The 24,166-nt window shown below is 41.0% G+C and overlaps 1 protein-coding gene across 2 annotated transcripts in view; it reads right to left on the bottom strand.

Annotated features, from left to right (window-relative positions):
- Positions 1-843: 843 nt before the first annotated feature.
- LOC118266942 (somatostatin receptor type 2) overlaps positions 844-24,166 on the bottom strand; it is an 80,895-nt gene continuing 57,572 nt past the window's right edge. For both annotated transcript variants that reach the window (XM_035580600.2, XM_050703154.1), the window contains exons 4-6: positions 9,946-9,985; positions 3,420-3,472; positions 844-2,577 (exon numbers count right to left, since the gene is read on the bottom strand). In XM_035580600.2, coding sequence (XP_035436493.1) covers positions 1,285-2,535 — 1,251 coding nt within the window. In that variant the 5' untranslated portion in view covers positions 2,536-2,577; positions 3,420-3,472; positions 9,946-9,985 and the 3' untranslated portion in view covers positions 844-1,284. The remainder of the gene's footprint in view (positions 2,578-3,419; positions 3,473-9,945; positions 9,986-24,166) is intronic.

The raw sequence follows: 24,166 nt of genomic DNA on the forward strand, positions 1-24,166 counted from the left end.
AACAATAATTTCGTGTGTTGCACTGCTATCGTGCTGCTGCATTGAATATGAGAACTACTTTGAATTTAAAATGTTACGACGACCGTACGGACGGACCGTAGGAACGTATTTTTTTTAATTCAATGCATTTGTATCTCCTTTTGGTAATCGCTTACCACCAGGTGATCCGCTCCCGAGAACCAGAAATACTCAGTCGATTGAATTTATTTCAGTTATCACTAGCTATACACTTACGCCATACCTACCCCCTGATATGTGTCCACAGCGCAGTCTCCGCACAGTCCACGCCGTACTCCGAGACAGTCGCCACGCGTCACTATTGTGTTCGTGTAGTGTGCGCTGGTGGTGTAGGTACCCGCACAGTGCGCGATGGCGCGCCAGAAATAATATCGCGTATTTTTGTGTTCTGTTAGTTTTTCAACATCTGATTTATGTTCCCGCTAAGAGCTTCCCAGATGTGGTCAACAGTCATTTGTTAACGTTCCTCCAGTATACGTTAGCTGTGGATGGATGGCGCAGAGACTTCCGTGGGTGGCGATCATATGATTCAGTATCACGTCCAACTAACATTAGGTATCTGTAAAGTACTAGGCTCCTAGTACACTAGTCAGTCTGTAATATCATGTCTGAAGCCACCATATATAAGCCAACGATTTTGTGTGAATCGTTGGTAAAATCATTTACCTACAAGGAACAAGTAAATAAGGAGATTCACAATCAATATGATGAACTACTTCTCTTTAATCGACTTACACTTTTAACATTCTCTGTTTCTACAGTGGCAGAGAAGTGACCTGATTTGTATTGAGAGGGTCATAAAAATGAGTATAAACAAAACAACGCTTTTTCACGAACGTAATTTTATTACAACTGTGACATTATGACAAGTTGACAAATATTTACACGATATGTACAATTTTTTACACCTTAATTACACAGTATACAAACAGTAACCTTACAGTCGCTATGCGATAAAAAATTACATTTTAGTAAATTCATCGTTACAACCCTAGGCCGAACCGACTCCATACAATTTTGACTTTATACAGAAACAGAACAACTCCATCACATATCGCACACACCGCACACTTACAACTAATATTTAAAACTTGAACCGGTACAAAACTGGACCCGTGGGCAGCGCGGCGGCCGAGAGACAGGGCTCGAGTCTCTGCGGCCGACGGCGTCCCGTCCGACAGTCTTACTACTCTAGTCGATGGACACGATCAGCGTGTCCTCCTCCAGCAGCGCGGCGGAGGGCTCGCGGCGGCGAGAGGCCCGCACTCAGAGCCGCGTGTGCGACAGCCCGTTCGGGGCTATCAGCGGCGCCAGCGTCGCGGGCCGCGCCTCCAGCGCCAGCGCCTCGCTCGCCGCCACCGACTTGGACGTCAGCGCCGTCGACGCCTCGGACCGCGAGCCGCCGGCGCCGCCGCCCACCGACAGGCCGCCCCGCGACTCCGCCGCCCGGAGCTGCGCGCGCGCGGTGCCACCTCCTCTCTTCCTCGGTATCACACTGTTCTCCACGTGGAGAGTTGCATTCACATCTTTTCCAGCTGCACAAGTACAAGCCTTTAGGAAACTTTTCTTGAAGTTGTCAGACAGAAAGGCGTAAAGAATTGGGTTCATGGCAGAGTTACTGTAACTGAAGCACGCGGCTACCAGGAAAACGGTGATGGTGATCTGGCTGGCGCACTCGTTCGGTGGAGAGTAAATGAGAGCTACCTGGAACGCCCAGTACGGCAGCCAGCATAGCACGTACACAGCAATCACAGTCAGCACTAGTTTAGTCACTTTCCTGTGCGATCGCTTTTTCTCTTTAGACTTGTTTTTAGGGCCGACAGTCTTCAGTTTGCGGATCACGAGGCAATAGAACACGAAGATGAGGGTGAGCGGTGCGGCGAAACCGAGAGCGAACGAGTACAGCGTGAAGGACGTCTGGCCTTTGTTGAACTCTTGCTCGGGCCACACGATGTTGCACGAGAGGCCATGGGGCGTCGGTATGAGGGTCGTGTACATGAATATAGGCGTCATCACCAAAGCTGATGCTGTCCATGCTGCAGCCGACACCACTCGAGAGACGAATGGCGTCCGTAGTCGCGGCGCGGCTATCGGATGACACACGGCGATGTATCGATCCGCACTCATTATGCACAAGAATATCGAGCTGGTGAACTGGTTGATTCCGGTAGAGATCATGTAGGCCTTACACATGAAGCGTCCAAACGGCCACGCGCGGAGAGACATTGTTGTGATCAGGAACGGAATGCCAATCAGGAAGCATTCGTCAGCGATGGCAAGGTTCACGATGTACATGTTGGTGACGGTCTGCATCTTGGAGTAGCGCAGCACGACGTAGATGACGAGGGTGTTGCCGAGCAGCCCCACCACGCAGACCAGCGCGTACAGCACCTGCGTCACCACGTACACCACGGGCAGGTTGATGTGCGGGCAGTTCTCGAACGTCCCGTTGTACGTGCCGTTGTCGTCGTACGAGAAGCTGCCGTTTCTAAACATTTCCACGTCTTCCAGCTCCATTGTGAAGGATTCAGAAGTTGAGGCTCGTGTGGGGATATTTACCTGCAACCAATAAACGTATAGTTGTACACATGTACCTGCTACAGCGAGAGTTCGCTAATAACTAAAAAAATGTATAAAATCGGCGGAGTCTGCTCTGTGATCGGGTTACTGGTGGCGTGGTCTGATAAGGATATTGGGTAAATACGTCGTAGGTAAGTACTACAGAGATAAACAAACAACACGTTAACATTTGTAATTAAACTTTCGCGGTGCACTCCTACACTGTGTTACTAGTTACCGCTTGAATTACATAATTCAATATTTAGTCCCAAGTATGGTTGTTATAGTGATTGGAATAATTTCCATTGAATTTCATCTTTCAACCACATTTCAATAATACGGTTTAATTGTTGAGCCTAGAAGTATGTATGATCAACTAGTGTACAGTCAGTTTCTTTCATTCCACCTAGTGTCAGATGTGTCGGCTGTCAGTAGATGCGAGGACTGTTGTCGGATGGTTCACACCAGTTCACAGCACACATCGCTCGCGCGGTGATTGACGGCGGTGTATGATTACATTCCACTGAAATATTGTTATGGAATGGGCGTGGGTTACACAGTATACTGCGCAGTACTACTAACGTATTGCGAAATTATTGTTATTGTATTTACATTTGTTTATTTAGTGGGCAATGGTGCTCTGTTATGTTTTTTTTTTGATTTATGACTCAATTTATACACCAGTAAATTATTATTATTTTCTTTATTCACAATTTTATTGTGGCTTATTAATGCAGCAGTTGGTCCAAGTAAAATATTGAGTATAATTCAGTTGTCACATTATAGTTGAGTTATACTTTGATTATAAAATATTTCATATTATAATAAATAGAGCTACTTACATTTTGTGTCTGCAAACAATTATTCGGAGAGCTGACAGCGTTGCGCCGGAGTTCTGTAACAAGAAACAATAGGAAACATCAAATCCACAGCTTCATGTGTAAATCCTATTTTTAGTTATTTTCCCAAGAAAAAGTTCCCATATTCTAAGCTGAGGAAAGTTTGCGCTGAGAACATTCTACAACAATAAACTGATTACAAGCAATGTTTGTTCCTGCTGGAGAAACATCTCGCTAGAATAATGGCGTGTTAAGAATCCATAAATATCCTAGTCATAACATCGTTTACAACCGTCTATAGAACTCGCGGAGATCCGCAGTAAGACTACTCTGAACAAATCATTGATACGAATTATTGCTACGTCAAATTTTTGTAAAAAGTCCTAGTCTGCAATTCCTTATAAAGTGTATTAGCAGGATTTGCTATATTAACATTACTTCGGTTAAAATATAAAAGTAACTTTGTTCAGCCTATATGTACTATTTTGTTCGTGCAACATTAATAGCCGTACGGAACTAATAAGTCGTAGTGAACCTACTGGCCGTGCCTGCTCAGCGCGCGGGTACGTTTGTTCCGAGAATATTCCTGTGGCTTCAACTTCAGCCGCAGCCTGTGAAGTCGCGTCTATCTGTCAAACGCATGTGTTTGCTCAAATGTGATTAATGCGCGGAAAATATCTAGTTTGCAATTAAATCTAGTCTGTTTACCTTTATAGACAGCGCGCTATTTGTGTTGGCGAGCCGCTTTAAATGTGATTATTAAAATGTTAGCGATTGATATTTATTTTCGGTAAGTAATTGTTTGGATTGGCTTTGATCGTTAGGATTTTACAAAAATTGTGGACTGCTGGTTACTAATGTGTGATGTTATTGTTACTACAGACGAATTCCGAACTAGCATTTCTGTAACACTGAAAACAACAACTACTATTGTGGCCATGTCAGTAAACAAGTGTAGCATATCAACCAAAAGGAAATATCTGTATACCAGTAATGAGACTGATCAGTATACGAGTAAAAGTCAGCAAAACAAATGGAAATCAATCAGTGAGTCATCGGCGACAGTAATTGATGCTGACTGACCCACGGCCAATAGCAGATCCTCTACGTAGCAGGAAAATGGTTTATATCCCTCGTAATAAAATATCATAATACAAATATCCGGGACAACACACGTACCTATGTACGTAGGTATGTAGGTTAGGAGTTAGGTCGCGGACGGCACGGCTCTCACTACCAGCTATATAGCTGTATAGAGCGCCTATTTAAAAATATAAGTTAAAAGATAGATCATCAATTCTCATCACATTAATATAGTTTTTTATGTCCTTTGGTTAATAATGGTTAATATCTACTTAAATTAGTCTTACCTATGTTGACTTACGCAAATGTATTAAGCTTACGCAAATGTATCTTTCTAATTTCTACTACTTTCTTTTTAATTTTGGTAAAATTCTCAATTGTGATCTTTTGCAGTTTTCATTGATAACATTTATTTCCCTGAGTATCTAACCAATGTCTTACCAAAACTAATATCTTGGTCCGTGCTGCTGTGTCGCTTTCAGTGTATCACAGGGTGTTGTCTCGGCCAGTATACCAGTATACAGGGTGAAGGACAGTAGAGACTGACGACATCGCGAAGATATTACATTTAAAGTTACGACTCTTCGCCGCGATCCAGTTTAATGGCCGCCGGCCAAACAATATGTTATTGGAGGTTTGGGGAACTCGCCAAATTAAGCTATCAAACTGATATTGCTATAAACATGCTTTTTCAAACTGATGGTCGCATTTAATACATAAATACCTAAAGTTAGCTTTTATAATTAACAAATATTGTGACATACACTTTGATGTTTGTAAAGAAAACTGTTCGAGCATGTATTTATACATGTAATAAGTTATGAAGTCTTTAGAAAATGTTTTATTTTTATTTCAGATGTTGTGAGGTAAGCCAAAAGGCACTGGTTTACATCTCTCAATATAAAAACAGAAAATTTAATTTATATTTCAATAGAAAACCGACTACTTGATGCTATAAAAGAAAAAATGGTGGAAAATTGTTGACAGAGGAGGCAGGAGTTCGTTGTTCGTTATTATTGTTTAACTTGAAGAGATAAAAGAAAACGCTGCTTTCTTCTAAACCTTGGGAAATAAATGAATCAAATTGTTTTCGTTTAACATTTTAATAAATATTCTTAGCTACGTACCTACTCTCCTTTATTCATAGAAAATGAAAATTTTATTATTAAACTCCTTCGTACTCCATTTAAAGAATCTTTATATTATTGCACGATACTCGTATGTTCAGTTTATCATTTACACTTTGATTTAGACTTCAATGCTAACACACATTACCTACAGATGCAATTCTACAAACAAATATTCTCGAAATGTGGATTAAACGTATCTTTCATCAGTGCAACACCGATATTTCAGCACTGGCATAGATAACGGTGCGCCCGTGCATACAAGGCCGACAGTATAGGTGCCGTGCAATAAATATGTATTCACACAGACAGACATACTGACAGACACAACCCTCCGTGTATCAGCAGTGCAATATTTTGATCCGAAACACTACAGCTGTGGTGGGGTTTCATCAGATCAAAGTATCGGAAACGTGCGAATCAATTATTTAAACAATGTTTTACAGCGGAAGCGAGCGCGCGCCTGCGTCGCCACGCGGCCGCGGCGCTATAAAATGTAATCGTAAAACATTTACCTAAATACTGAAACGGTCACATTATTTATAAGATACACAGTTTCAAGGTTTTCAGGTAAGTTTAGGAGAGAAAAGATCATGAAATTCATGAATGATGTTCCCAATATTTTCAGTTATACAATAACGGAGTTAGTTTGAAGAAATTATTTGATTCATAAAATCAAATAGCTTATATATTTCATGGAAACTATAAGGATAATATAAACTTCAATAGTAACTGAAATATTTAGTTATTGTATAACATTGTGTATAAAACATTATTGCATCATTCAGCTCCACTCAAATATCAATCAAGCGATATTTTAAAACATATAAAACGCACACAGAATTCGCACACGCATGATGCGCGTGTTTGCGCAGCTGCGCGCTGCCAATAAAATTGATTTGTGCGCAAATTCGCTTTCCCTATCAATCTGATTTATTTAAGAAGTGCAGCCGTGGGCAGGCGAGACGAGAAATGTGCTAGCTTTTGTTATTTCTCGTGTATTCTTAAAATAGAATCGTATTGCTTATACGTTACAATATTAGATTCTTAGAAAAAAGGAGTTAAAAAGTAGAGGAGGTACGATCTTACCGTGCATAGGTAGCTAGGTGGATAGTAAGTACATAGGTACTCGGCTACATTTCCCCAAAACGCTACATGATCCAGCCTCATCCGGCCGCAGACACCTCTTTGTGGAGTCGCGGGTACTTTTTGTTTGACTTTTGTTCGTTTGGCCTTTGTTTGTTGGTATTTGTGTTCCACGGCCCTAATGTTCGTTTGTGTGGCGCCCCCTGCCGGCGCGCCGTGTCAACTATATTGCGGTCTGTGCTCTGGTTTGGAAGTCCGCTCGCACTCATTGTTTTTGTGTGAATGGCCCGCGACATCGCGACATGAGCGCGATTTGGAATACAAATGTAGCTCTAAAGCTCAGCAGACAGAGCAATAAAAATTATTTGTTAGTCTTTATATTGTTACACTTGAGTGTTTCTTTTTATCTCGCGATTAAGATTGGGGTTAATTGTCCGGTCATAAAGTGTATTTGCGATTGTATTTTTTTTTAAATGTCTTTACTAATAACGAATCTTGTCAGTACAATTCTGTAACAAGGAGTTAAGTAAATAGAAGTATATCAGCGCATACAGTTCCAACTCGCGGAAGAGATAGATGTGATTAGCATGTCACACACTGTCAGCCACACACGTTGTGCCGACACTAGGCTCGCTAATTACACAGCCGAACTATCTCAATCCAGAGTGTCGGCGAGGCCCGCACAACTGTCAGTAGATACTACAACATAATAATATGATCACGAGATTGTTATCATTCTTACAGCATATTGAATTCCATTAACTTTTCGAGGCCTTGTTCGTGAACATAGATATTAAATATTTGCTTGTTTCATGGCCGCAGATATTAGAAAGTAGATGTAGCTCGGATATTCCCTTACATATTTATTTAGATTACACATGATGGTACTTTGTAAATATCTGCTCGAATAATTATAGGCATGTAGTCTTTTGAGTGTTTGGTCTGGCAGGAGTAACAAATAATACAAAAACTATTTTTATTTTGATGTTCAAACGAATACCGCAGAAATATAGTATTTGAGACGGGCGTGTGTAAAGATAACACTATTTATTGAGCGGCAGTTTTATTCGGTTCAAATAACATAAGCCAAGTACAAACTGTACGCTGTAATAACACGACGAACTTCACAAAGCAAATATAAAATGATCGTTTTCTGATAGAAATGTTTACAAGACAGTTTGAGATGAGGTGGACATTTGTACTCCATCGGGCAACAACACGAAACTACGCGGCTGTGGCTTCACACGCACAACTTTGTAACTGCGACAATTTGGCGACATTGAAAAAGTTCTCGAAACGTCGAGTGAAATGGTTTGTAGGCATATTTTTATTGCGGTATTGTGAATGAATCTGAAAAGCCATTACAAGTGTTGACGGCAACTTTTATAGCACCAGAGAGTCGTTGCTAGTTCGGGTTTAGTTACTACCGGTCCGAAACTTTGGTAAGAATGTGTTCGATGGAAATTCACAAACATAAACGTACTTATACAAATATATAGGTAACCGAATGTACTTCTTTGCTTGAATAAATATAAAATATCGTGTACAAAGCTATATTCTACTAGAAGTGGTTTCAGTACTTCACTTCCCCGTCATATATCACGTGGCAGGCGACATCTTGGACTTAGCAGACATTTCGATCACAAGCCGCGCCCGTACCGTGATCTATACATACCTATGTATAGATCACCTATAACTCTCGTAACATATTATGGGGTCCTGGTAGTAAAGGGGTGAGAGTATGGGACCTACGGGTACTGTTAGCAAACGAACAGCTTTTAGGGGAATATTAAAATTAACTGTGAATCGTCCGGGACGATGTTTTTAAATTGACAAATTGTGGTCCCACTCTGTTCACTTCAATATTTAATTTTTACGGTAAAAAATTTAGTTTTTTTAAGAATTAATATAACAAAGTCTATGATATTGTACCTAAGTAAATACATGTACATATCCACGTTATCTTCTGAAGTATAGGTACGTGTACTTGGCAATATTGTGCGAGCAAGCGTTGCTATGTGGCGGAGTCCCGCGGGAGTCCCATAACTCATTCAGACGCTCGTTATCCCAAAAAAGTGAAGACGAATATTAGGTACTCAGTACTTTCCACATTGTAAATTCACAAGTACTGTTTTATATTCTCTTCGAGGAGTACCCAGTAGGTAAACAACCCCTCACGTGGGCAGGACGACGCAGGTAAACCTACCTGAATACTTATTCTCAGTTTATCACATCTCCAATTTCAAAAAAATCCCTAATAAACAATACAAGGAGGTACGCGTTGTGTATTCTATTTCTGCGAGATATTTACGTTACTCTCAACGTGTTCCTCGCAACAAGCACTCATAAAAATTTAAGAAAATGAATACCGTTCCCAAAGTGGAATCCTGTACAAACCATTTACCGATAGACATTAGCTTCGCCCACGAGGACCAGTAATAGCTACCTTTACAACGCGCTGTTTTCTCTTCAATTATACATTTACGAATGAAAGTGTTTCCAGTCGGAGACAGCCCTACTACTGTCTCGGCTCGGCTTTCATTGAATTTATAATCTAATTGTACGTGCAAAGAGATTCGTTTTTATTCGCGTCTCCTTCGTTTTGTATCAATTTCTGTAATATCGAGTGATACGAGCTGAATAGTTCCAAATAGAATTTTGTGATTCAATTCTAAAGACGGATTACTATTTTGGCAATTTCTTATCTTTTACAAATGAAATATAACTGGTAGACTAGTACAGACAGGAGAAGAGATTTGTTCAGAGTTTTACAGTTATCGGGATCAATTACTAAACTCACAGAACTTATGATTTGCTCTGTACAGGTAGGAATTCTCGCTGTCTTTGATGGGGGAAATGTTTAATACACCTATACACACATATAATGTGTGTGTTTGCGTTAACATCAAAACAAGGCTAGCGAGATATAGGAGGCTCTGGGCCGTGGCCAGTTAATGTTCGGTGGCCGAAGACAATATCGTTAATACGAGTTACATAGTTCGCTGTAACTGTCCACTGGTCATGATGCATGCTTCCACCCAATTACAATAACACACAATACATACTATCAGGTTTCATGACTCATCGGAGGAGTAAACTATTGTGGTATGTACGCTGCACCTTACCTACTGTCTGAAATAACAACATTAACAGAATGTGCGGCTTATCCGACTGATACAATGTCGGTTATTTTTTAGGTTTTTGTTTATACTTTGTGAGGTTCTCATACTAACCTACAATCTGTGAACTTCTTCGGAATCATCACGGTGAGATCTGAAACAAACAAATTACAATTTTAGATCTACATTAATTTATAAAATGAGTACATTTCTTTTACAGTTGTTAAAGAGCAGGTGTTTTAATGTAAAAGAGAAAGAATGACTTTAAAGTATTGCACTGAAGAAAATATATATTTAAACCTTAATAAATACTAGAGGTGAATATTTTCTTTGTTGGTAGCAGTAGTCGCGGTGAATACTAAGTGGCTCGTCGAGCTAAACGTCAAGTGATTCGATTTACACAGAGCATTGAATCTGTAGCCACGAGGCGTGCGGTGTGCGGGCTTATCGAGTTATCTTCTACTTGTATTTCAACATATTTTTAAACAGCTGCCTGCTTGAAGTAATCTAATTGTTACTTAAAAAATATTTTCTGAGGTTAAATTTTACAAAATACTGACGGCACTAGGCAATACTTTTGTGTAAAGATCGCGTTTCGTGTGTTATAATAATATATAAGTGCAATAGTTCGTATGTGATAGCCAGAGGGCGTCATTTTGCAGTTGCTGTATGAATAACATTATTTAAATCCGCTGCGCGATCATTACGATGTATGTCAGTGTGAGAGGTTGCGCCAGGAATGTTGTGTAAAAACACGGCGGAGGATCAGCCGACGTATTCATTATAAAACTCGTTTGGGACAAATTATGGGGGTGCGGCATCATTTTTGAAAATGCCATCTGTTTTATGTGGGCAAAGGGGCGAAATGTGTCCGCAAAATAAGCGAAGCATCTCTTTAGCATGTTTGTCCTAACGTTACCCGTAATGAGGTAATTATTACGCGCTTTTAGGAGTGTATAGTCCTTGCGAGTTCCAGATATTAGTGCTCAAATGGAAGTGACAACAAGCAGGTGTTTGTTGAAGCACTAATTACTCCCCGCAGACTGTAGGTAGCCTAGCTCGTGGCGCTGTAATGTGCCGTGGGTCTCTGGAGCGCCGGGCCAGCACACGACACTACTAACACAAACACTGGTTCCACTTACAGATGCTGTGACGTCACCGCCCCGAGCTCTCACCTGAACAAATACTGAAACACCTAATTACATATTTCACGTGTGAGATATAATCGCTCGCGAGTAAAAGCAACCATATCGACGTTAATCAGTATTTATGGCTCGTTATATATCTCCGTATGTAATACATATAAGACTTATTATACTGGTTTCAAGAATCAAAGTGTTTATTCCAAAAATGTTTTCAATGCCGTCTGTGTACCTGGGTAGTGCCTATTTTGAGTTTGTCACACAAGGAAATGCTTAGGCGAGGTTATCGGCAATAATATAATTATGAATTGAGTAAATTGTCATCTTTTGGTCGATGTCTTGTTAGCAACTTTAATATTACACCAAGTTGTGCCCGGTGACATCGCCTATCTTTATTCCAAAAGTTCTAGTTACATAAGACACATTATCTCATCTAATCAAATAACTTATTATGAAAAATGACATTTAAGGCCATTCACTGTATTAGGAATACTTTTGTCGATCGCTTCCAGAGAAAAGCAATCCCAGTAGGTATAACGTTACCATGACAACGAGGTAAAGTTAATTCACTTGAATAGCTGTTACCTCAGCAATAATTAGCGAGGCTGGTTTAGTAATACACTCGAGTCATGGTCATCAATCAAGTCGAGCATCCTGGCTGCAGGTGACGTGGCGGTGGAGGTCTGAGAAGATGAGCTCGCCTCACGCCTGGCAACTTAAATGATCATTAAAAAGTGTTGAAAATTTATATCCTGAGCTTAACGCGTTGTTGTAATGTGTTCCCAAGCGAACTGCTTAACAATGATTATGAGAATCACCGAAATAATTCCCACATTATTTAAAAACCCCGTATAAGTCTGATAAAGCTTGCACTTTGTTTAACATCAATGCTCCATCAATTTTGTGGATCAGGAACAGTTTACGTCTCCACGACGCTCCTAATTACATAATAGATCGCTTGTTATCGCGCGCACGTCTAATAGTCGCGCGTGTTGTGCAGCCCGCCACACCGCGCGGCTAGTCAACGACCTCACAGCTACCGACTTAACCTAGACGCCTCGGTTGACTGGTGCCTTTATCGCGCGCGACTCGATCCATCTTCGCACACAATCACGACCCTCACTAACTCCGCACCATTTGGATACGTTCACCACGGAGAACATAAACCACTTTTTCCACCATTAAGTTCAATTCACAGTCCACTACGTGCTGCTTGAAACAATGCACTTTTATTGAAAATAGACTTTAGAAAAATAGCAATAGCTTTCAATTTAGTGCGGTGAGTGTGGTGTAAGTTCCAATAAGGAGCCAAGTGCAGGGTTTGCAATAAGAACCTTGCCAGCAGTTGTCTCGTTTGACAAGACTTATTGAAACACGACTTTCTGTATTTTCAGTGAAAAAAACTTTAATGTTTTATGAGCAAAAGTCTGGAACAAAGTGAATTATTTTTATTTGACTTCGCAGACATCGGTTTTTATCTTCGTTTTGCTGGGATTGTGTGACGTCAAATGTATTTTGTGTAGCTACATTAAAATGTTTAATGGAATGTTCATTATCGGGTATTAAATATTAATCAGTAATTGAGAACAATGTTAATGGTACATTAGTATTGTATTAGCCAATTCTCTAAGGTAAATCTCTAAAATTATTAATTTTCCTTAATAAATTTCGATATTATTAGCTGCAATGCAGGGATTATATTCATAAAATAAAAAACCTACTATAAAGCATCGCAGTTTAATGTGTATAGGCCTACCTATACAGTTACCTATAACTAGTTATAATAATGTAGTACATAAATGATCATACTGGTTATAATATATATCAAACGAATTACACGAACAAAAGTACTTTACTACAATAATTTATTGATCTTGGCATTTGAATAGTACTTACATTTTAATTTATTCTGAGTCTTACCGGACTAGTAGTTATTCATTCACTTAATTTACCAGTAAATCTGCGCCAGCAAAACGTCCGTCTCCGAAGCGGTGACCACTTGGCTTCCAAAATGTCAGCCAATTATATTTTCAATTTCCCGCTAAATTGGAATATTAATCTGCTGAGATCAGACTTTCCTCAGTCGTTTTCTCATGAAAGGGCAAAACGTTGTAGACTTGTGTTTTACAAAGAAATTTTAAAACAATTGTTTTGTCTTTTTTTTAACCGACTCGGGTCGAAGTCGGGTTTAATAACGTTTGGCCTGCTTTATAATTTATTCAACAGAAAATCATCTTGTTGTGCTGCTCAGAGGCTGCGAAAATTTTAATGAAGACAATTGTGAGACATGATGAACTTTATTTACTTTAAAAATATTAATAAAATGTTAATTACTAATTTTCCTTGGTTGGTTTCATTCTAAATAGTGATCGATGAACTTAGAAAATATATATTGTGTTTTTATGGTAATGATATCATTAAAAAGCATTTAGATTCCGATCCCACGTAGACGTGTAACAAATAGCTCGGGAATTGTGCGAAGAATGCAGGATTATTGGCAGCGCGCTGTGAGCCGCAGCTCGTGGCGCGTGGCGTGTGGCGTGTGGCGTGTGGCGTGTGGCGTGTACTCTCACTGACAGTATCCGGGCCGGCTTACTGCCGTCAATATCCGCAACTACACCCGGATTGTAACACTACGGTATTTTTTATTGATTTCATCATTTATGTTCATTTACCTGGTGGGCCAATTACACTTCTCAATCTTATTCTTAGGTATCATTCTGCTTAATCAGATCGTCACCTAAATAATGGTACATTTTATTACTTACTGTATTTTCTTTTAACCGTCTTTTAACCGTGAATTCAAATCGGATCTTGTCAATCCAAATATTAGTAACAAATTGTGGATAGTTTATAAAAACATCAGTTATGCTAATGGTTATTGGTCTAACAGTTATTCTAGAATAACTGCTTCGACAATCTTTGTCGGTTGAAGATATTTTATTCATCGCCGTGCATGTGCGACTGGTAGCAAATGTGCGGCAATTTGTGACGTCACAGCACAATGTCCGCCGCTGCCAACCGATGTATAACGTAACTCGATAAAGTTCCAAGTATTGTTAGCCATTTAGCGAGAAACACCAGTTGTAAATGCAGTTGTGATTGATTGTTTTTTTTGTTTGAGCATATTTCTAGGAAATAACTAGGTTTAGGTGAATTTTCCTAACTACACTTGACTAGGTGCCTGCGACTCACTTGTGAAATATACTCGTAGCTCTTTACATCTTTATACACATCTTGTTTACATGAGGCCAGTAGCAAATTAACTTTTTAAACCCCCACATCGATAATCAAATAACAAAACAGGATTAAGTTATGGACATTCTCACTACGATATTTAAAAAACTGGTTTGTATCTAATAGTTCGTACCACACTTAGATATCCAAAAATAGCGTTTAGCACTGTGTATGTAAGTATTGTCATTTTCTATCAACACATCAAGTCACACAGTCTCACATGTTCTGTTTAGACAATGATGTCAACGTATTCAATCATAGCTTCTGACAATGAAATCATTGTTCTATCACAAACAGAAACATTGTCCCTGTGTGACATGTGTCATTTACATGACATGTGACATTTAAAAGGATTAACAGTCATCTCAGTCGCGGCTCTAAAAGCCCTAACGAGAAAAATATGAAACACGAATATAAAAACATAGTAGGTCACAATCAGATCTCATTTATTATTGTAATCGCGTAGTGCAGAATCAAAGTCTCATTAAGTCCAGCCGAGATTAAATCCAGCCGCGGCGGTCCCTTATTAACATAAACCGTTTATGATAGAAAAACGACGCTATCATACCATCTGACAAATACTTAGGCTAAGTATTATATGATATTATTATAACAAATTATCTTAAGTAGGCATAGCAGTCTAGCTCTTAAAGTAAGAGCACTTACTTTAGAAACAAAATATTTTTCCTAAAAACAATTAAATGCTTCCCCTCCTTTCCATCACTCATTGAATAACAAGCAAAAAATTACCGATATTTACCTCGAACCGCGAGCAAAACACTTGATCATTTCGATGGAAAAAACATGGAATATATGAATACACAATGCGCGGCGCCGAGCACCAGAAACTGTTGCCGATTGTGAAAAACAAGCGTAAAATATAGATCAACTCCTCTTACATAGCGTTTAGTAGTATCAGAGGAATGAGCTAAGGATTATCTATGTGATTGTGATTATTGCGTACGTTTTGCTCCCTATTGTTTCTACGAATCAATTAATTAGACATTCCACGTGGACGTACTGTGTACACGTGGATCCTGTCCCCACATCCTGACTACCTGTTTGTATATGTTAGCTTTCGTATTGATAGTTGAGGTTTCATTACTTTTGTAATCGGTAATTATTACTATTATCTAGATGGGTTAACGCCAATATCAATTACACGATGACTGCATAAATTGTATCGTTCTCGATTTCTGTTGGAACCGAGTTGTGAGAATATCTATGTGTTTAGTCTCAACTGGAAGAGAACCAATCCGTCTTGAGTCAGTGCTCATTTTTCCCAGGCATGCATTCAGCAGTGTTGGATGAAATTTCGTTTCTTGTATTTTATTGCAGAGAATACTAAATAATAAAGTAATCCTTGTTCCAATATTACGGTGATATTTTGGATTCAGAATGATACTACGAATTTACAGATATAATAATTTGTAAAACACGTCAACTTCTTACAATTCTCTCAAGAGTGAACTAAGGTAGTTCAAGGAAAATTTATTTAGAGAGCCCTGGTTAAGAGTTCCGTGCGCGCGACTATTTCCATTCGTCCTGTCGGTGGGAGCCATCAGAGATGATCAGATACAGCGACAGCGCACAAAGCCAGGAATATATTAGTGTATTGTGTACCCATTGTGACGGATATAGTGGGGACCCATTGTCACTGCGAATACACTCGCAGCTGAGAATACCGAGCGAACGAGATCGAGATCCGACGATGCGTTTATGAAATGATCGCACTCATCTTTGATTTACCTACATTTCTCATGATATACATAATATGTCAATATACAATCAAGTCAATTTCTTGACAATGAAACCTATATTAAACATTAGTTTAATAATAAATATTTAAAAAATGATAATAAATATGTCGATCAATAGGTACACAGGTAGGTAATTATGTGCAAGTTGACATATGAAACTATAGAGTATGCACGAGTGTAGCTATGTATGTTTATCTATTGCGTGCAGTCTATCACGCATGCACGGTCATAACTGATTATGGAAATAATATCGTAATTTGTGGATTTACGAGTATGTAGTCAAAGCTTAAATGAAAATTAATAGATTGTGATTTTGATGTTAACAAATTGATTCTGTGCGTGTAATTATGTGATTAGTGTTTACGTTAGCGGAACGAGGATTATCAGATAGCTATTGTTTGTACTTGGACAAAATACATGAAATCACGCGTGTATGTTTTACACCTAGTGGTAGGCACCTGTATTTTATATCCAGGCGTCTTTCTAGCCACTACTTCTGAATAAAAAATAAGTCAATCAGCTAAACAGATTTGTATAATCTCCTAGAGACGACGTTATTACTTATCTCAATGAATGCCAAACTGCCCAGTGTCCAATCTCATTGGGCTCTTACAAATCACAAGAAGTCATATTACAAAGGACCCTAATATCCGAGCTAATATCTCAAGCAGTTGTATACTCTAGCGATATTATATTTTGTTACAGATTACGTTGGATCTCGTGGAGTCTGGCCAGCCATTACTCTTGTGTCTGGCGGCTAGACAGGCTGGATCAGGATACCTGCATTAGTCTGACCTGAACCGCTAACTTAAGGCCTCTCGATTTATTTAGATAGTGATTATGATTAAAGACATAGGCTTCTCAGGGACACATTGATGTTACCACAACGTTGTAGTCTGCTTACAAGCGAATGAGTATCGGTGAATATGAAGGTGGACTTACTGTTTGAATTTAACTGTCTAACGATTACGTGCTTTTAAATTAACGTTAAGCTAAAGCTAAACATTACGTGCTACCGTTATCTTTCACACTTTACATGAAATCGTGAAGCGGAATCCTCCATTAAATACTCAGGAGTGGCTCGCGCCGATTACTTAGTACCCGCCGCAATCCAGACGTACCGACTCAAGTATTCTAAGGCTGGATGCTTTTAGCGATATTACGAGCCGCTAAACCGTCTCCGTAAAGTTCCCTCGGCCTAAATAATCTTATTTCTATATAAATGTGGAAACTATATTACTTGAAGAAATATCTAATGGTACGTTACATGGGCCGCGTCCACACTGGGGGTCCGAATAAATGAGAGGTCCGTTAGAGCCTGATTGAGGTCCGACACAAAGAGGCCGAGATTTAGGGGACGCGCGGAAATATTATCATTACGTTATGATTGTACGACTGCTTTCTATGGGGAGTTCGTATGTGAATGATAGCGAGTAATTTGGTGATATTAGATGCGATGGAAGGAAACTTCGCGATAACGTGCGTCATCTATCTCACTGATGTGCTGTGGTCATGTTCGTGTTTGCAGTGTATTTGTAAACTCCAAGCTGTCATCCAGAACCGTTAGCACGTGTTCTTGTGTTTATGTTGTACTAAAGCAAAATAAATTATAAATATTTAAATTAATTAATAATTAATTAATTAATTAACGGATTATAAATTAATTAATTAATATTTTATTTAATAAAGCTAAGTTTCAAAATTTTTAAAATATTTTTTAACTTGAGAATATCAGCCACACTCCACCACGACTTAATTGCCCCATGGAGCACGTCGCTAGCGCTACATATTTCGATTGCACGTATGCACGTGGTCACAGCGCGGGGAGTACGGTGCGGGCCCGCACCGCAAATATCCTCTCGACCCGCGCGCGTTCCGTCCGCTGCCTGCACACGTATCTCGGCCGCACCGCACCGCACCGCACGACCGCCGCAATGAATTGCTGATACCGCCCCACCATTCGCTTTATATGTATTACCAATGTATCAGATATGTGATTGCCTTCCAACTCCGCGCTCTAAATGCTTTCCGAACTCGTTACACTTTCAACAGCTGTTCGGAAAATTCTATGATTCACGATGTACTACGATTTCCATCAATTGTGCTCCATATTGTTAAACAAAACATCAATCTAATTATAGCATTAAATATGGTACGAGCAAATTGGATTGAAGAACATTAATAATTACGGAGGCATAATTACATTCAGTGAATATCATTACGTTTAATGTAGGTAATGCATAGCGACAATAATTAGTAACGGTCTATTAATGGAACAGAATGGTGACTATACACTGGTGAGAGCAAATACAGGAGCACTTGCAATGTGTGCCTTACAATAACCTGCCATTTATTCATTTTGTCGGATAACTGGCAGATCTGTCATTGCTCGAGCGTCCTCTGCGAGGGTTGACAAGTAGGATCGATGTGTCTTTGTGAACTTAGTTTGTGGACAGTTTCGCGTGACGATCTCCGGCCACCGTACGCCCGGGGTTGCGGACGGCGAGCAAGAGGTAGTTCGCCGCCCGACCAGAACCAGACCCGTGCGTGCGGCGCGTCGCGTTCTGCGCGCATGGTCTCAAAGAGCCGTCGCCGACCACCACAGATGGGGCCCAGCAGGCAGACTGCAACCGTGTGTTCCACCGTCCTCCGGGCGGCTGCGGACAACGTAAAAGGAACCTACCGAAACTCCCATGCTCCGGTAAGCACCTGCGTCAGAAGGTAGATGAGGACGCCATGGCGTTTCTAGTCACTCCTCAAAAGGACTTACCGCTGCAATGACAGCGAGCCCCTTCTCGCCTCACCTGAGGCGGGCTAAGTCATTGGATGATTTTCCAGCGTCCTCCAGGGTCGACAAAAAAAAAAAAAAAGTTTGTGGACAGTTTCACTCTCGTTTGGTGAATAGTAATGACAGGTGTTTAGGTATGTTTTTATTGTTTTCTAGGTAATATGCTAAAAGTTAAACAGAAAGTTAACCTTGACACTTTATGATACTTTTGTCACAACTTTGTCTAGAACTTTGTGTAACTAATGATTATGGTTCTCAAGCCTGTCAGCCTGGATGGTGTGCCAGCTGCGGAACAAATACTGCTGCTGACTTCGAAGTTTAAATATAAATCATGCAACGTGCCGCGAAAAATGTCTAGAAATGCGTCCTTAAATCCATACATATTTCTCGTATCCTATTATGGTAGTCAGTACCCGTTACACAGGGAGCGCAATTTGTCGCGCGACAAAGCTTCAGTCGCGCGTGGTCGCGCGGGCTCGAGCGTTCCATTAGCAGCGCGGCGTGCACTGCGCTGCCTATTACCGGACAAAGCGGACGGCGCGGCTAATTCTCTCGGTAATTAAACCTGCTCTGTATGTGCTGTTACTATTTTACGCTCTGCATGTGCAAGATTACTACGGAAGTTACTCTACTTTCAAACTTAATATTAGTGTTATATGCGTCAATTGTAGTAATAATTGAGCAGCAGCTGAATCACGATATTTAGTTACATAAGTCTACACAGAACAGGTAAAGACGTTGAATAGAAAACTAGTAACCGAGAACTAATAGATAGCGTATTAGTCCACCCCGAGACGATAAACAACAATAACAAAGCAACATTGTCGCGGTGCACTCAGTACAATGATGCTTGTGTAGGAGCGACTGTTATCCGGGTGATCCGCGGATATCGCACGATCTCCGGAGAGGCGGCTAACCTCCTTGCCGGACTCCCGCCGTGGGATTTGGAGGCGAAGGTGCTCGCGCGCGTCTTTAGTTTGCGCGCCGACGCGCGTCGCCGGGGCGAAACTCCACTGCCGCGCCAGATTAGTGCGTGGCGGGATGAGCTCCGGCGCGATCTCATGGCGGAATGGCAACAGCGACTGTCGCAACCGAGGGCTGGGCTCGCTGTCATTGCAGCGGTAAGTCCCCTCTTTGAGGAGTGGCTAGAGAGGCGCCACGGCGTCCTCACCTACCGCCTGACGCAGGTGCTTACCGGACATGGAAGCTTCGGTAGGTTCCTGTTTCTGATTGGGCGGGAGGAAACGCCCGGGTGTCATCACTGCGAAGACCGCCCGGAGGACACGGTGGAACATACGCTTGCGGTCTGCCCTGCGTGGGCTGAGCACCGCCGTGTCCTCAGGGATGTGGTTGGCGACGGCGCCCTCTCGCGTCCGGCACTGATACAAGCCATGGTGCGGAGCGAGGGGGACTGGGTTGCCGTCTCCTCCTTCTGCGAAGCAGTCATGCTAGCTAAGGAGGAGGCGGGGCGCGTGAGAGAACGAACCTCTTCACGCCCCAGCCGTCGCGAGAGACACTCCGGGCGTCGGGGATCGCGCGACGATCTCCGGCCACCGTAAGTGCGGGTCTGCGGACGGCGAGCAAGGGTAGCTCGCCGCCCGACCAGAACCAGACCCGTGCGTGCGGCGCGTCGCGTTCTGCGCGCGCCTCAAAGAGCCATCAGACCACCACAGATGGGGCCCAGTAGGGCTGATGCCTAATCCGGAGCTGCGGACTACCTAGCGGGTTTACCGGGGCTCCGGCTCGAAGCAGGAGAAGGAACGGGGTGGTTTTTAGTCAGTAAGAGTCTGACACTCCCTCTCGCCTCGCCCAAGGCGGGAGAAGTCATTGGATGATTTTCCACCCTGAAAAAAAAAAAAAAAAAAAGGGGCGACTGTTAACGCGCTCGGTGTCGCGCGGCAACGGTGGGGACTAATGAACATTATCGTTAGCAGCGCGATGCAAATTGCTTTAATAACTGAGGTGGCAGGTCGCGAGCTAATTACCTTTTGTACCCCCACCCAGTGCACTACAGGTTTATGATGCGAATACTTGGACATAGAGTCGATTGGTCCTGGTACACTGCCAACTGTATTTTCTTATTGCAGTATAGCTCTCAATAGCCCCACTTGGCACCAGTTTTATGAAGCTAAACGACGCCGGTGCAGCTGCTAGACTCTACATGGAAGCCATTCGGAAAATGTTAGCGGAAAACATTTTGTGTTTGACCTGAGTTCATTTAAAATTGACAGTTCTATGCATTGGAACGTTGTTATGAAAATTGTGTACTTACGTATTGTTAGTGCAGAGTACGGCGGCATTGTTTCAGTTGGCAAACAGGAATTAAATGGCAAATAGATTCGCTTCGAGAAGTATTTAGCTGCTGTATGAGATAATATTTGCAGTCTGCTGTGTAATTACTGAACGAGGAATATTACCGCAGAGTGCTGTTTGTGCAGTGTATACTGATAGTGTTACACTAGTCCTGCGGGCAATCGTAACCATACAGGTACAAATATTGTAACTTCAAACTCTTCTCTTTGAATACGCGACTATGATTCACAACATGCAGCCACGCTATAAACAAATTTGTAAAACATTTATACCACCCTAATTCAATATTTCACGCTGAGTTGCTTCATCAAATAATTTTATTACACCAAAGACAAGTGGCCTCAGATTGAGCACACAATTTGAAATAAAATAAATATACAGGCTAATAAACTCGCACTCGAATTTAATTTCATTTGAAATAAAAGAGGCCGTATATCTGTTATATTACAAACAGCGTGAGTACGTAATTTGAATCACATCACTAGCGTGTAGCGAGCGGGTACATCACTAGTTCTGTTTAAACTCATTACCAACTATAAATTGGGTGGCGAGTGGACGGTGATCGATGGGCGCGCGGCCGCCGCTCACACCGCACCGCGCGCCGCTCGTAAATATTTAGCGTTGTATCTCCGCGGCTCGTACATTATACATCATTACATTATTATTTATTGGATTTGCTTGCCGCGTGGGATTCGTCGGTTGATCGATCGCCTTTACAGATCCGTATCTGTTCCACGCTTACACTGGTCTGTTCGTGTTGATGTTACACCAATGTGTACACAAGTACAATAAGCGAATTATCAAGTAGCTCACAATTGGTTTTGGTACATTGCTTTGGACATTACATTTGAATTGGGAAAATGTACTGGGGGCCACAGATAGTTGCATGCCGGTGTGATTGGTGCGGCCTATGGTTTTATTCAGTACGGTATATGGATACAAATAATAGAATATGATAGAGGTGTCACCTAGCGGGAAATTGTGAAGCTAGTATGGTAAGAGACACTAGTTGAAGACTTTTGTCTTCTTACCAGCAGTGGCCATATGGAGTGAAACCTTGTTTATTGTGGGGCTCAAAACGAATGCCAAGGAAAGAAGAAATGAAATTGTGCTTGGTTTTCTGTCCGAGATTCAATCAGAAATGAGCAGATCCACAAAATACCACTGCATTAGCAAACTGAAGAAGCAGCAGGCAGAGCACACAGCACGTGACTGAAGTCCGATGGGCAGAGAAGGTTTCGAATAGAGACCACATACGGATAAGTGGAACATAAGCCAGTTACAGTAGATTAGCAACCTGATCATGGTTGCAGGAGTCGCTGGATGCAGATCGCTTTAGTGCATCTATTGAGACCTAGCTATTGGCAGCAGCCATAGAACAAGTAATAGTACAGGTTGCTGCACTTTTGTAGGTAGGTACTGCAACTACTGGTGGCCATTGAGCACACAAACAACTAATTGCTCGTTACACATTGAAGTAACAGGGACCGTGTAGACATCGGAGTGGTCTCTTGTTCTAAGAAGAATTGCCATTTAATATACTATGGTATGAATGCTTCACCTTCAATAGAGTGGGTGTGTATAATTGTATATGAGCGTGTGGCTCAGCAGAGACCATTTAATACAATATTTTATTGTTTCCAGAAATGTGATAACAATTCCAAAGAGATTAGTTTTAACTTTTGTACATGAGTGATCTGACAGAGTAATGGACTCTGGGATTAAATAAAAACACTGACAACTGCTTATCCTCCCGCGAGAAATTGCGGTAGGCGTGTCGTGGGCGGTGGTGGTAGGGACCACGAGCTGGTAGCAGCCTCCAGCTCCGGCCCCCAGCACCAGAATACATTACCCGAGGGGAGCGTGGGTCGAGTGTATATACGCCCACACTATATCTGGAATAATAGATATTTAAATAAAATAACCAAAATTATGGCCAACCTAGAGTTCTGTATACCTCCACAGAACACAAACTGTGTGGGCGGCGAGTCCGCGGGGGCGTGCGTGTGGAGGTAATTTCCAAAATGAAACAAGTCACTTTGTTAAATATCAAGCAACATTTAATTCCAAAAAATAAAACAACGTATTATCCCAGCCTACGCACAAAAAATCAATATACAACTCATTTTAATACTACCTAGTCAGATTATTATTTTGTAGTACATTTTAAAGATACCCAATTATTTACAAGGAAATTCCAAAACACCGCCTATCTACTGCCTACTGCCATGTGCCTACTCGTGTCGATCGATTTTCATTTCCTTATATTATTATTAGAATTCCTTTTTAAAATAAAGAAGTTCTCATAATAATTATGAGAACTTATTTATTTTCCTTTCTCTCTTACTTTTCCCGTTTAGCATGAAGTCATTACGAAAATATAACATTTGTACCAGGAATTGGGGGAAACGGCAAGTCAAATCATCGAGTGTTCTAATTTGCGTACCATCGCAAATATATGCCCAGGCGCAGCCTAATTATTGATACAGCATTACCGTACCGAGTAAAATATTAATGAGGAACTGATGTACCTCTATGAAATAAATAAACAAACAACAGAAGCACATGAGTCAATCGAATCTTATAAGGTTGTTAAGGAAAATGATAGAATTGTGTACATAACCCAATTCATACAAAGTTGGTAGAAACGTGACTCAAGTTAACTCGAGTAGTTACTCCAGTTTGTTTAGCGGAGGACAATGGTAACTGATCTGATATTCAAATGTCATGTAAAACGATTCAAGTTCAGTTGTACGGCCAATGAATTACAATAGTATGTCGCGGGAACCAATGAACGGGCTCACTGCTTCGCGGACATTTTTCCAACAATAATAACGTTGTATGAACGATATCAATTCATAAATTCACAGAAACATCTGAATGGAAGATAATAATTGTGAAACAATTTGAAACGATATCAAAAGTATTTGATAAAATGAGAAAGTTGACTTGTAACTATTGACTTTATCTAAAGTACTCTTATTTTGCTGATCGCTTGACTGGGGGCTCGTTTTCATATATTGCACATTTTATTATCCATAACATGACTGAGAAATTCAATAATTAAAAGCCCAATTAGTGAGATAATTATAATG

Source organism: Spodoptera frugiperda, chromosome 23, assembly GCF_023101765.2.
Source record: "Spodoptera frugiperda isolate SF20-4 chromosome 23, AGI-APGP_CSIRO_Sfru_2.0, whole genome shotgun sequence".
Lineage (NCBI taxonomy): Eukaryota > Metazoa > Arthropoda > Insecta > Lepidoptera > Noctuidae > Spodoptera > Spodoptera frugiperda.